Source organism: Ahaetulla prasina, chromosome 8 (genome assembly GCF_028640845.1).
Source record: "Ahaetulla prasina isolate Xishuangbanna chromosome 8, ASM2864084v1, whole genome shotgun sequence".
NCBI lineage: Eukaryota > Metazoa > Chordata > Lepidosauria > Squamata > Colubridae > Ahaetulla > Ahaetulla prasina.
In genome coordinates, this window is record NC_080546.1 from 17,559,155 (window position 1) to 17,573,016 (window position 13,862).

The following is a 13,862-nucleotide window of genomic DNA, read 5'->3' on the forward strand; positions in this document are numbered from 1 at the left end:
CAGGATGTTTTTTGCCTTTGAGGAGCTGGGGTGGGTGTGGGTGTGGCCTGTGCAGGCCAGGGTGTGGCCTGCATGCGCCGTATCCAACCTGCGGGCCACCAGCTTGACAGGCCTGCACTAGACCAAACTGGCTGTCTCTAATTATCTCATATCTATCTATCTATCTATCTATCTATCTATCTATCTATCTATCTATCTATCTATCTATCTATCTATCTATCTACCTACCTTCCTTCCTTCCTTCCTTCCTTCCTTCCTTCCTTCCTTCCTTCCTTCCTTCCTTCCTTCCTTCCTTTCTTTCTTTCTTTCTTTCTTTCTTTCTATTAGAGGTTGGTTTCAGCAGGTTCTGACCAATTCTGGAGAACCGGTAGTAAAAATTCTGACTGGCCCCGCCCCCATCTATTCTCTGCCTCCTAAATCCCAGCTGATGGGGAGGAAATGGGGATTTTGCAGTATCCTTCCCCTGCCACGTCCACCAAGCCACGCCTCGCCACACCCACCAAGCCACGCCCACAAAACTGGTAGTAAAAAAATTTGAAACCCACCACTGATATAGATAGATAGATAGATAGATAGATAGATAGATAGATAGATAGATAGATAGATATAAGATGGGTAGCTGTATAAATGTTTTAAAACAGGTGTCTCCAACCTTGACCACTTTAAGATTTGTGGACTTCAATTCCTAGAGTTCCTCAGCCAGCAAAGCTGGCTGAGGAACTCTGGGTGTTTGTTGTGTCTTGCCTGCCCTCAGAGCAGCCGGGGCCTTCTTATCTGCTCCTGAACACGGAGGAATGTATGCCTCCCGGTCCCAGCCCTGGCTCCATGTCCAGGCAAACTGCAGAAGAAGGAGCACCTCCCTGCCCCAGCCCTGACTCCATGCCCAGGCAAACGGAGCAGCTAGACCCCTCCCCCTCCTCCACAGCATGTGAGCCTGAGGAGGGTTTATTACCAACATCTGATTGGAGTGATCCTCGCATCAGAAGATTGGATAGGCGGAGGCAACAGAAGGAAGGGAGGGGCAGGCCTTAATGAGTGCTGAGTCATGGAGCCACACCCCATGGCCTATATGAAGGATCTGCTTTCTGGCAGTCTCTGAGTCAGGCAAAGTCGAACTTATCTTGCTGAAGTCACTTACTGGTCTCCTGCCTGCTCTGAGGACTTTGCTAGGACTTTGGGCAGAGCTGCAGAGGCAAGCCTGATTCGGATTTCCCTGACCCGGCCGTCAGCGGAGGAGTGGGACACGACAGTGTTGAAGTTCATAAGTCTTAAAGTGGCCAAGGTTGGAGACCCCTGTTTTAAAGAAATAACATCTTAGCTTTTCTTCATGTGATTGCAATACAGGTAGTCCTTGACTTATGACCATAATTGAGCCCAACATTTCTGTGGTTAAGTGGAATGTTAGTTAAGTGAGTTTTACTCCATTTCATGACCTTTCTTGCCACCATTTTTAAGCAAATCACTGCAGTTGATAAGCTAGCAACCCGGTTGTTAAGCGAAGCCGGCTTCCCCACAGATGTTGCTTGTCAAAAGGCTGCAAAAGGTGATCACGTGGGACACAGCAGCGGTCACAAGTACGAACCAGTTGCCGAGCATCTGTATTTTGCATACTGTCGTGTCCCACTCCTCCGCTGACGGCCGGGTCAGGGAAATCCGAATCAGGCTTGCCTCTGCAGCTCTGCCCAAAGTCCTAGCAAAGTCCTCAGAGCAGGCAGGAGACCAGAAAGTGACTTCAGCAAGATAAGTTCGACTTTGCCTGACTCAGAGACTGCCAGAAAGTAGATCCTTTATATAGGGCATGGGGTGTGGCTCCATGACTCAGCACTCATTAAGGCCTGCCCCTCCCTTCCTTCTGTTGCCTCCGCCTATCCAATCTTCTGATGCGAGGGTCACTCCAATCAGCTGTTGGAAGTAAACTTTCCTCAGGCTCACATGCTGTGGAGGAGGGGGAGGGGTCTAGCTGCTCCGTTTGCCTGGGCATGGAGTCAGGGCTGGGGCCGGGAGATGCTCCTTCTTCTGCAGTTTGTCTGGGCATGGAGTCAGGACTTGGGCTGGAAGTCATACATTCCTCCGTGTTCGGGAGCAGGTAAGAAGGCCCCGGCTGCTCTGAGGGCGGGCAAGACACAACACATACATGATTAATTGTTACAAAGGGTGAAAAATAAGTCTCTTTTTTTCACTGCCATTGTAACTTTGAGCGTTCGCTAAATGAATGGTTGTAAGTCGAGGACTACCTGTATGCTGGGAGGTGAAAAAGGATTGTTTGTTTTCTGAGCTCTGGGTTTTATTTCTCTCCCCACCTTCCCAGATGGACAGTTCTTTGCATGGGGACAGAACAACCACGGACAGCTTGGGCTCGGTAAAGAATTCCCTTTGCAGGACAGTCCTCAACGTGTCAGATCGCTTGACGGGGTTCCTCTGTCTCAGGTGGCTGCAGGTGGAGCCCACAGCTTTGCTTTGTCCCTCTCAGGAGCTGTGTTTGGCTGGGGGAAGAACACCTCCGGACAGCTGGGTTTGAGTGACGAGAAAGGTACTTGTGACAAACATCCTTAAAAGATGTCTTTTATCCAGATGATGCAGATGTTTCCAACTCAATTATTCTGTTTTTTCCCCTCAGAGATTTCTTCCTGCTGCTTCTCTCTCTCAGCCCAAGCGTATCTCTTATTTTAATATATATATTTTATTTTCTTTTATTTGAATACAAACAATCCATCTTTCATTAAACGGTCATCTGGGTACAAATGTTTTGTGCAATAACAATTAAAATTTACAGCCATATTCATTATTTGTCTATTCTTAATACTGATATACATAGCCTATCTAATACTGTAACAATTCTCTTCTTAGCTTATTTAATTCTATTAATATATTTTCTGTATTTCACTAATCTACTTTTATTTCTTTCATATTTATTCTCTAGCCATCAGTAAAATAGTTCCCATACAATATACTATTCAGTTTGTTCCTTCTCTTTAATTGCAAGTGTTAACCTATTCATTTCGGCACATTCTAACATTTTCCTAATCACATTCTCATCCGTAGGAATCTCTTCACTTTTCCAATTTTGTGCAAATGCAATCCTAGCTGCAGTTATTACATGGATAATCAAATATACAATCTCTTTACTATAAGTTTCTAGTAAAATCCCCAATGAAAATATTTTGGGTTTCAAATCAGTATATTGTTGTGTCATCTTCTCTAACCACGTATGTATTTTTGTCCAATATTTTTTGGGTTCTGTGCATTTCCACCACATATGATAACGCGACCCATTTAGCTGATTTGTCTTTAAACATCTTTGCCATCTATAAAACATCTTAGCCCAAGCGTATCTCTGAACAGCCTTTCAGAAATGGAAAGGAAGAGAAGGAGATTTTAAGGAGATGAAACTTTTTCCTTCTCTTTTCTGCCTAGTTCAGATACTTAACATCCACAAAACCATTTCTGTGTATGTAATCAACCTGGTGGAATTGATATGAGGCCCAACACAACTGTGTGGTTGGGCAAGCATTTTTCTTTAGTGGAATGGCCTTAAAGCATTGCCACTTTGCTTGTCCAAATCCTTTATGAAAAGCAAACTGTCAACATCCCAACTGACGAACCCAACTTAAGCAAGCACACTCGAAACCTGCCAAAGTCTCATTGCAAAACTTTATTGAGTACATCATTTCGGTACTATTGAAGGCAATACCAGCTCTATCTATTTCCCGTGCAAACCCACATAGTTACCATGTAGAATTCCCCCTCACCCCTTTTAGTGCAGGTTACATTGTCCAATTGAGTGTCATTGTATTGTTATGAGATAGAGTCTCTGGTTTTGGCTGACACCTGCAGATGTGTCCTTGGCTCTCATGGCTTTCCTCCTTGAAGCCTGGAGCCTGCATTCCTTCTTACCTTTCCCTACCCCATAGTCCTTTGGCAAGTGGTGAAGCCATAATGGTTGCAACAACATAAGCGTGCTTTGATCTTGACACAAACTCAATCAAAATGCTTGCAGGGTAGAACCCATTACTTCTGCTTTTCCCCTGGGGAAGGTCTATCATGGAGAATTTTAAGTCTTTGAATTGGGAGCCTTGTTTGTGGGCTTCCTTCTCTTGTTCATACAATTGTGGGTAGCTGCAAAAGAGAGGCTTGGCAAAAAGTCCTCCTTACACAGAAAAAAAAAGCCTATTAAATACTACAGCCATCAGATTCCAGAAGATCTTTTAACCAGAATTTAGTGGAGGCAACCTTAGTTAGTTTCCCCAATCTGCTTACCCTACGCATCGTCTTCAGCCCCTCAAATATTCCAAGCACCTTGAGAATTCTAGCAACTGGTCTGCACATTTGAAGAACAAGCGGTCAAATAGGACCTGGGATCTGTAGCAGTTCCTTTCTCCTTGGAATAGCCTTTCCTCTGAGATCTGGCGGTCCTGGATCCTCCTTGCCTTCTGGAAAGCTTTGAAGAGTTGGCTTTTCCCAGAAGCACTGGGGTCAAAGTAAGGCTGCAATTTTGGGTTTTTTGTTTTTTTAGCGTATGGCACATATTAGCCAGGGATCACCTAGGTGGCTGCCTACCTCTGTGAAAGGAACTTTTTCGGGCGGTGTTATCTTTACCCGCGGGACACCAGAGTGCCTGTAGGCAGTTGAGAGAAGCTCCTTTCTTGTCCCTATGCAGTATATTCGCTTATGGGAATCGAGCCACCGACCTCAGCGGCCCACCGTCTTACCATGTGAGCCACCTGTATGCAGTCCTGTATATATTTTTTTTATGTGGATGGGTGGATGTATTGGAGGATGTTGGAAGCTTTTGCTATGATTTTGTCTTTTTGCTGACTTTATTGTTGCTTGTAAGCTGTCCGGGCTTACAGTGTATAACACAAGAGGCTATATAAACTTTGAAAATGAAATGGAATCAAATGAACTTTGGGGTACATTCTGTTAGCCAGTGACCAAAGAAATCTCTTCCCCCAACCCCTTGGAAAAATAAGGTACTGTGTTCCAACTTTGATAAAGCATTGTCCTGTTCAAGCACACATATGTAACAATGGAGCCGGGGAGCTGGACAGATCTTGCCTTCAACTCTATAGCCTGTGTTCTTCCAGAGCCCCATATCCATGGGGAAGTTTGGGGGTTCATATTGCTTACTGGGAGACTGCTGGCACTTTGCATTTCCTAAATGTAGGAAGAAACGAACGGAAATCTAGTATTTTGTAATTTAGTATTTTGTAAGATGGGAGCAAACTGTCAATCTTGCTGTGGTAGACCTGTAAGCCAGGGTTCATTCCAAATGTGGCCCAGAAGACTAAATTGTGGCGACTGATTAGAATTTTGCAGTCCTACAGAAGAATTTTACCAGTGGTGGGATTCAACCGGTGTAACAACCGGTTTGCTGACTGCACAGTCCATTAGAAAACACCATTAAAAGCTGTGTTAAAAGCACTAAAAACAGCTGAGGCATGGCATTCCTCTCTACCACACCTATCAGCTGGGCTTCAAACAAACAAAATAAAGGTAGGTATAGCGCAGGGGTGATCGGGCCCAGCTGACAGTCGGAGCGAACCGGTTCGCTCTCAGCTGATTGTCGGAGCAACCGGTTCTCCCGAACTGGACCGAATAGGCTGAATCCCACCCCTGAATTTTACACTCCTATAGCAGCCTGGGTTTGAATGTAGATCCTCCTCATCTCTTGTACACAAATTGAACCTAAAAAAAGAAACTATGATTTATGTAACTAGGTCTCCCAAACTACCTAATTTGATTCTTCCGTAGCAGAATGGACCGTTTGAACTGCTAAATCCTATGCACATCTTTCAGTTTTTTTATTGTTTATTTTTGAGAAGAGTATAGCGATGATAGTTTATTTTACTCTGTTATTTCTGAAGCAGCCTGTTTCATTTTTGTAAGCAGTATTATAGCCTTTGATATTCTTTAATGCAGATCGGGAATCTCCTTGCCATGTGAAACTTTTAAGGACTCAAAAAGTTGTCTACATCAGCTGTGGAAATGACCATACTGCTGTTCTGACAAAGGTAGGAGAACATCTTTTAAATGTTGGCTATGTGTCTAAGGTGTCTAATGTTGGCTACGTGTCTAATGTCTATAATTGATCATAAATTGGCTGGAACTTGAGGGCTGGAAGGACATTCTTTCTCCATCCAATAATAGTACTATTGCTACTATTTGATATGCACTAACCTATACAAGCAAAATGATCCAAATAGAATCCAATAGAAGAAGCAAGTATTAACAATAAATATTACAATTTAGCTGAAAACATTTTGAAACGAAAGACCCTTCCTGCTTCCTAAAGAACAGTTTTGAACTTCAGGAACAGAGGTGGGATTCAGCCAGTTCGCACCACTTCGGGAGAACCGGTTGTTAACTTTCTGAGCAGTTTGGCAAACTGGTTGTTGGAAGAAATCATTAGGGCAGAGAATCGGTTGTTAAATTACTTGAATCCCACCACTGCTCAGGAGTATGCGCTTCAAATATCTTTCAAAGAGGAGTAGGTTCCAAAGAATTAGAGTGAAATGTGTTGTCTTCTGTGATAGAATCTACTGCTGATAATGACTTATAATACTCATCTTCCCAATCCAGCATGTTTATTTGACTCAGGAAAATTAAAACAGAATAAAGCATTATAAATGGCATGTCATATCTCTAGGTATTTTTGTTTAATTGGTACAAGACATGGCTTGGTCCGAGTAGAGGAGCAAACATTATTTTGAGGTGAATATCTAACAGAGGTTCGTGAAGAATCTAGCTTTCCTACAAGACCTGAGAGCATAACATTTCTCATAGCAGCAAATCTGCATCAATTCTGGATGCTTATTCAGTTATTCAATTCTGGATGCTTATTCAGCACTCTGGCTTTGATTTATAGTAATTTCAGATTTTAATTAGGTGAGCTGTACTCTCAGCTAGGCGTGAATCTTCACCATATCACTTGTTAGGTGGGAACCCCATTTTGATCTCTACTCTGATACATAATATAGATATATAGATAAGATGGAGAGTAGTGTTTCTGATGTAAGTAAAAACTAAGTGCCCCTAATTTAGGGGTGTCAAACTCATGTCGTCAAAGCAGAGTCATGTGACGTATCGGGACTTTTTCTCCCTTTGCTACACCGGGCGTGGGCGTGGCCAGCACATGATGCATCCAGCCTATGGGCCGGGAGTTTGACAGCTCCGCCCTAATTGCCCATACCAACCCAAGAGCATAAATTGTAATCAAGTTATTCTAATAACTGAGTGTATGTGTACGACTGGGACATTCATCACTAGCAATTTAAATTGGTAATATTCCTGAAGACCCAATAAGTGTCTAAGCATTTTTCCCTATAGTTCAACAATTGGATGAACTCAGGTAATCCTGTTTAGAGAATAGTTAGGCAATCTGCACTGTTTTCTTAATTTATGGTATTTTTTTTCTCTGACTCCGAGTATACTGACATAAATGCAAATAATTTGTATAAAATTGCATGCATATATTTTAGTGCTAGTCCATTATTTAGTACATCAGAGAGGTAGGGTTTTAGCACATAAGAAACAACAACAACAACAACAACAACAACAACAGAGTTGGAAGGGACATTGGCGGTCTTCTAAACCAACCCCCTGCTTAGGCAAGAAACTCTACACCATTTCAGACAAATGGTTATCCAATATCTTCTTAAAAATTTCCAGTGTTGGAGCATTCACAACTTCTACAGGCAAGTTGTTCCACTATTAATTGTTCTAACTGTCAGGAAATTTCTTCTTAATTCTAAGTTGCTTCTCTCCTTGATTAGTTTCCACCCATTGCTTCTTGTTCTACCCTCAGGTGCTTTGGAGAATAGTTTGACTCCCTCTTCTTTGTGGCAACCCCTGAGATATGTAGGCTTAGTTCTTTGTTTAGTACTTAAGAAATGTATATGCCTTTTTTTTCTTCATTTTTTTCTCTTGCATACAATAGCCAATTAAAAATTACCCCCAAAAGTTTGTATTCAAAGTTGTTGAGATTTCTATCGGAACTGTTGGATTAAGGGCTTTGAAGAAGGAATTTATTTGGGGTCAAAGGATGCTTTACGCTAAATGAAAATGTTCTTGTGATCTTCGTTGCAGAGTGGAGGAGTGTTTACCTTTGGTGCTGGTTCATGTGGGCAACTTGGTCATGATTCATTGAATGATGAAGTCAACCCTAGAAGAGTTTTGGAACTGATGGGCAGTGAAGTCTCCCAGATCGCTTGTGGTAGGTGAGTAGCCTTTTGGACAAATCTTTCACAAGGCCAAAGGTTGTCATCCTTGCTTAAGCAAATGGAAAATAAAATTTAGAGGAAAGTGAATTCTCAGGAGAATTAATCCAGTGGTGGGATTCGACCGGTTTGGGTGAACCAGTTCTCTCCGATGATCAGCTGGGCCCACCCCTGCGGTTTACTTACCTTTTATCTTCGCAGCTGATTAGCCCGGCAGAATGGATTGCCGCACCTCAGCTGTTTTAATTCTCTAGCATTAACGCAGAAGGTGATTTTTCATTGAACTGTGTGCGCACAAAGCTCGTGATCATCAAACCGGTTGTTAAACTGGAAGGATCCCACCACTGAGTCAATCAACAATGTTGGATGCTCCTTATTATATGTTTGGTGTCCAAAACTGTTCACTTGGGTGATTTCTTTTACCTTTTATTCCCAATATATTTGGAGTGGGAAATTGGGACACTTAGTGACATCTGGAGAAATTTCAGATTTAGATGTTTGCATTAATCTGCTATTGGGCAGAGATTTAAACCTGGTCTTCGCAGCTCAAAAAGTCAGACTCATTTGTAATAGGATTTTTGCCAATAATAAATGTTTTTTAATTTTAAATTACCAATAAATAAATAAATAATAATAAATAAGTACCGTATGTTGAAGAAATACATTGTTTTCATACCATTTAAATAGTTTAAAATAAAATGGACAAATTGGAGTGATATTGCTCTAATGGGATATGACATCTGCTCCGACCGTCATTTTACTTTAAGGTTTTATCAGCTTTACTTATTTTCTATTTAACCAACACGTTTAATCAAAGTTGAAACATTGATACAATAATGAACAAACAGAGGCCTAGCCTCTTACCTCTATTCAGGCCACAGCCGTGAAGCAGGCAATACAATTTAGAGGCCGCTATAGTGGAGTTCTGGATGGAATGAAGTTGGTTATGGCTTATAATGGCTTTCCAGAATCTGGATCATTGTAGCTGAGCTGGGCAGTAGCCATGTTGCTTGGGATTATACAAATGAAGTGTCAGCAGCTAGGAGACACCAGGATGGAGAAGGCAAAATTGTGAGGTCGGAGGGTGATTTGTAAGGAATGCAGAAATCTCTTCACTCTTAAGCGATTGGAAAAGATATGTGCTTAGACAAATAATTTTAAGAATTCCCGCAGGGTATTCTCTAAAGTTCCTACAGAGACTTTGTGGTCTCTTCTTTAGCGATGCCTCTTGAAAACTTGGGAGTGGGGTGATGCATTTTGAATTGCTCAGCTTGGCCCACCTTTTTCCCTGAAGAATGTTATCGCAGGAGGTGTCTACCAAGTTATGTTTAATTTGCCCCTTTCAAGGTTTCCATTGTATTGCTAGAACAGACATCAATATTGTATCAGCTCTGAGTTGGTCATGATGGTAGCAGAAGGATGGATTGGAGCAAGGATGGGAGTGGGGATCTGCTTTTTTTTATCTTACAAGTGTAACTAGCAGTAGCAATAGCATTCAAACTTATATCATCATCATCATCTTCATTTAATGAACCCATAATCCCTTGTGGGGTGGAGTCTGGGCAACTGAATGGAGCTAGCAGAGTGCTTTAATGGCAGGATGCCTTTCCTGTCACCAATGCGGAGTTTTGTTCAGCACATATATTCTCAGTGTGGCCAGAGAGAGAAATATCTGCTTCTATCTAGGATCGAACTCACAGTCTCCTGATTGTGAGGCGAGAGCTCCACCTCTAGGCCTCCGCACTACTCCAGCATTCAGACTTATATGACCCCGCCCCCCAATGCTTTACAGCCCTCTCTGGGTGGTTTATAATGTTTGCATATTGCCCCCAACAATCTGGGACCTCATTCTAGTGACCTTGGAAGGATGTAAGACTCGAGCCCCATCGGGATCGAACCGTAGGCTGTGGGAAGAGTTTGCCTGCAATACTGCAGTTACCCACTGCACTACCAAATAGATCAGGGGTGTGAAACTGGCGGCCCGCGGGCCGGATGCTTCACGCGCAGGCCACGCCCACCCAGCTCTGCGAAAGGGAAAAAAACGTGATGGCAACGTGACGCTGCAAGTTTGACACCTGTGAAATAGATTAATGGTCAAGGAGGGGGGGAAAAAAAGAGTTGTCCTCTTTCATGTTCAGTTTTGCACTGAATATAATTGATTGTTGAAGATGAGCTGCTTTACAAACAGTTTGGTTATTTTGATCTTTTCAGACAGCACACTCTAGCCTTTGTGCCTTCTTCAGGAATGATCTATGCATTTGGCTGTGGAACTAAAGGCCAGCTGGGAACTGGACGCATCTGCAGTCTTAAATGTCCTTCTCCAGTCAAAGGCCATTGGGCAGCTTATGATGAGCAGATCTCTGATAGAGCAGGTAAGTGGCTAGAATTGCATTTGTTTATGTGGCGTATGGTGTTGTCACATTAGCCAGAAGACTAGAGGTAGTCCTCGACTTACAACAGTTTGTTTACTGACCATTCAAAGCTACAACGGCACTGCAGAGTAGTGGTTTGGCTGCCTGTTTAGCAGCTCTGGTAGGTATGTGCTTGCGCCCTTCCCATGGTGCACCACAGGAGGGCGAGCTGGTTTCGCACCAGAAAGAAAGATGAACGTCTTTCCCTGCAGCGTCATCAAAGGCCCTCCTCTCTCTCTCTCTCTCTCTCTCTCTCTCGGGGCTGTCTCATAAACGGCCTCGCAGCCAGGAAGGTTCTGAGTCAGCGGGATTCTGCCACCTGAAGCGCTGGCTCGTCTCCCCACCAAAGTGCTACCTATTTATCTACTCGCATAGAACATGCTTTCAAATTGCTAAGTGGGCAGAAGCTGAGGTGAGCGATGGGAGCTCACCCTGTCATGCAGTGCTCGGGTCTCGAATCACTAGAGCAGAGACCATCTCCAGCATTATAAAGCCAGTGCACCACCACGCCTCTTGTGACTAGAAGAGAGCAGAATATACAGCATCCCAGCTTATAGATCCCAACCCCAACCCTTCAGGCTATATGAATTTTGGCTTCCAAAAGAAAAACAAATGGGGTATTTGTGATATCTGATGGTTTTAACTAAGTCTTGTCAATCTTCTCCAGCAGATGCCTGCCCGTATTATATTGTTAAACATATATTCTCTGGAGGAGACCAATCATTTGTAATTTGCTCAGAAAAAGAGGTAACGTAAATCTTTATGGATTTCCATTCCATCTTTCATAGTTATGGGAAGGGAAACACTTAATTGTGCGTAAAGACCACGCACCTTTTCCAGTGTAGGCTGCAGCTCATGCAACCCCTGCCCTGTTTTTTTGCATGAATGGCCCCCCTCCCCTGCAATTATGCTTCTCTAGTTTTGGGTAAAATAAACTAAATAGATCTACCACTAATAGGTTTAAATAATTCCTAATCTTCAAGGAAGAGGCAGCAAAGTATATTGCAGCCTCTTCTACCTATACCAAATTACATTCGTTCTGCACCTTTCAGCTACAAAAAAAAAAAAATAATGAGAAAAAGTTTTATTTCTTGCCATGAAACGAAGATCCACAAGAACAGAGAATAATGATCTGGCTTGAATCTTTAGTCCTAATTTGTTAATGAAAGAAATAAGGCAGCATTTCTCAGCCTTGGCAACTTTAAGATGTTGTGGACTTCAATACTGCTGCCTGAGGAATTCTGGGAATTGAAGTGCCACAATTTGCCAAAATTGAGAAACCCTGGAGTCAGGAATGGACAGATGCATGAAATGAAATTGGGAAGCATCCACAAAAAAGGAAGTTTGGGGGAATGGTATGTAATCTGCATGTAGATTGTCCAGGATTATGAACGGCACATTTGCTTGGAAGAGGGGAAAAGTACGAAAGAGAGTAATCTAGGCCAAACCTCGCCCCACCACCACTTTGGAAAATTACTCTCAATGTAACAAAAGCAACAGTGTTGTGTCTGGTGCTCCTCCCGTTCACAATGAAACCCTCTTTGAAATCTGCACCTTCTTACAGAATTCTCTACCAGCTGATGATTTCCGGACCATAGATCACAGTGACCACACCTGTTTGATTAATGACAACACAATAGACATGTGGAGGCAAAAGCTTTCTGAAAGAAATAACTCTAATTCGGTGAAGTAGGTTCACTTCTGTTCAATTTGTAAAGAATTATTGTGATGGTGGGCAAAGGCGTGATCTCTAGCTTTCTCGGTGCCATCTTCTTTGTTGGCTTGTTGAATCAATCTAGACCAGAGGCCTTCAAACTTGGCAGCTTCAAGACTTGTGGACTTCAACTCCCAGAATTCTCCAGCCAGCTATGAGAATTCTGGGAGTTGAAGTCCACAAATCTTAAAGCTGCCAAGTTTGAAGACCTCTGATCTAGACCACAGGCATCAAACTCGATCATGTCACGTGATGTATCATGATGTTTTTTGCCTTTCCGGAGCCAGGGTGGGTGTGGCCTGCGTGTGACGCATCTGGCCTGCCGGCCGCCAGTTTAACAGGCCTGATCTAGTCCAACTGATTATCCAAAATGATAATCAGTTTCATAAATTATGGATTTGTGATTTAGCAGCTCTTTTTGACCTCATGGAATACCTTAACCACTATACCAAACTGGAACTCTTAATGGTATAAATACTTAACTCATACATTATCATCATCTTCTTTTAATGACCCCATAATCCCTTGCTGAGTGGAGTCTGGGCAACTGAATGGAGCTAGCAGGATGTTTAATGGCCGGATGCCCTTCCTGTCACCAATGTGGAGTTTTGTTCAGCAGATATATGCTCAGTGTGCCCACAGAGAGAAATATCTGCCTCTACCCAAGATCGAACTCGCAGCCTCCTGATTGTGAGGCGAGAGCTCCACCTCTAGGCCACTGCACCACTCCAATACTTAACTCGTACATAATGGTATAATTTGGAAGAATGGTGTCAAGCTGTTCAAGAGAATCTTTAACACGTTTTAATGGTGTGGTATAAAGGTTTTTTTATTTGAGCCAGAGGTTTATTCATCAGATTTTTAGCCTAAATATTTTCAATCACTTATCAAATTCTTCTCTGCTGAACTAAAGAATCCGTTTGGCATTTCTAGATTAGTTGTGTATGGTACATTTTAAGTCAGTATGTTAAGAGCAAAGGCAATTGAACAGATTAGAGCAGGGGTCGGCAACCTTAAACACTCAAAGAGCCACAAAGGTCCTAACCGGAAGCCCCCCATTCAATTCTGTAGCTGACCGGAAGTCTAGTTCCCCCACCATAGAGTCTCATTCTAGCGTGGCATCCTTTCCCTCTACCTGTCCTAATCGAAAGCTTTATCAATTGTGGAGCTAGTGATAGGGAGCCGCAGTAGAGGGATGAAAGAGCCACATGCGGCTCCAGAGCCGCAGGTTGCTGACCCCTGGATTAGAGAATGAAAGGTGAATAACAATCAGGTTCAGTTACTACATTAATCCATAATCTGATTTGATTAGTTTGGGTTATCATGTCATATGAACTCAGTTTTTTAGAGTTGCGAATAGTGTTTTGTAGTGTATTATGTAAATGCAGGCAATTTCAGCTGTCAGGTAACTATGGATAAGCAAATCAAGGCAGTATATGAAAAATTACATGCGATTCCTAAGCAATATAAGCTTTAACCAGTTTTCTTGTCTTTTGATTACTTGCGTTTACCCTGTTCTAA

General features: G+C 42.7%; 1 protein-coding gene across 1 annotated transcript in view; it reads left to right on the forward strand.

Moving 5' to 3' along the window:
* The window catches only part of LOC131203159 (probable E3 ubiquitin-protein ligase HERC3), a 62,046-nt gene that overhangs the window by 20,595 nt on the left and 27,589 nt on the right, over window positions 1-13,862 (forward strand). The window contains exons 5-10 of the mRNA XM_058193111.1: window positions 2,309-2,530; window positions 5,920-6,011; window positions 8,086-8,216; window positions 10,428-10,588; window positions 11,298-11,374; window positions 12,192-12,316. Coding sequence (XP_058049094.1) covers window positions 2,309-2,530; window positions 5,920-6,011; window positions 8,086-8,216; window positions 10,428-10,588; window positions 11,298-11,374; window positions 12,192-12,316 — 808 coding nt within the window. The remainder of the gene's footprint in view (window positions 1-2,308; window positions 2,531-5,919; window positions 6,012-8,085; window positions 8,217-10,427; window positions 10,589-11,297; window positions 11,375-12,191; window positions 12,317-13,862) is intronic.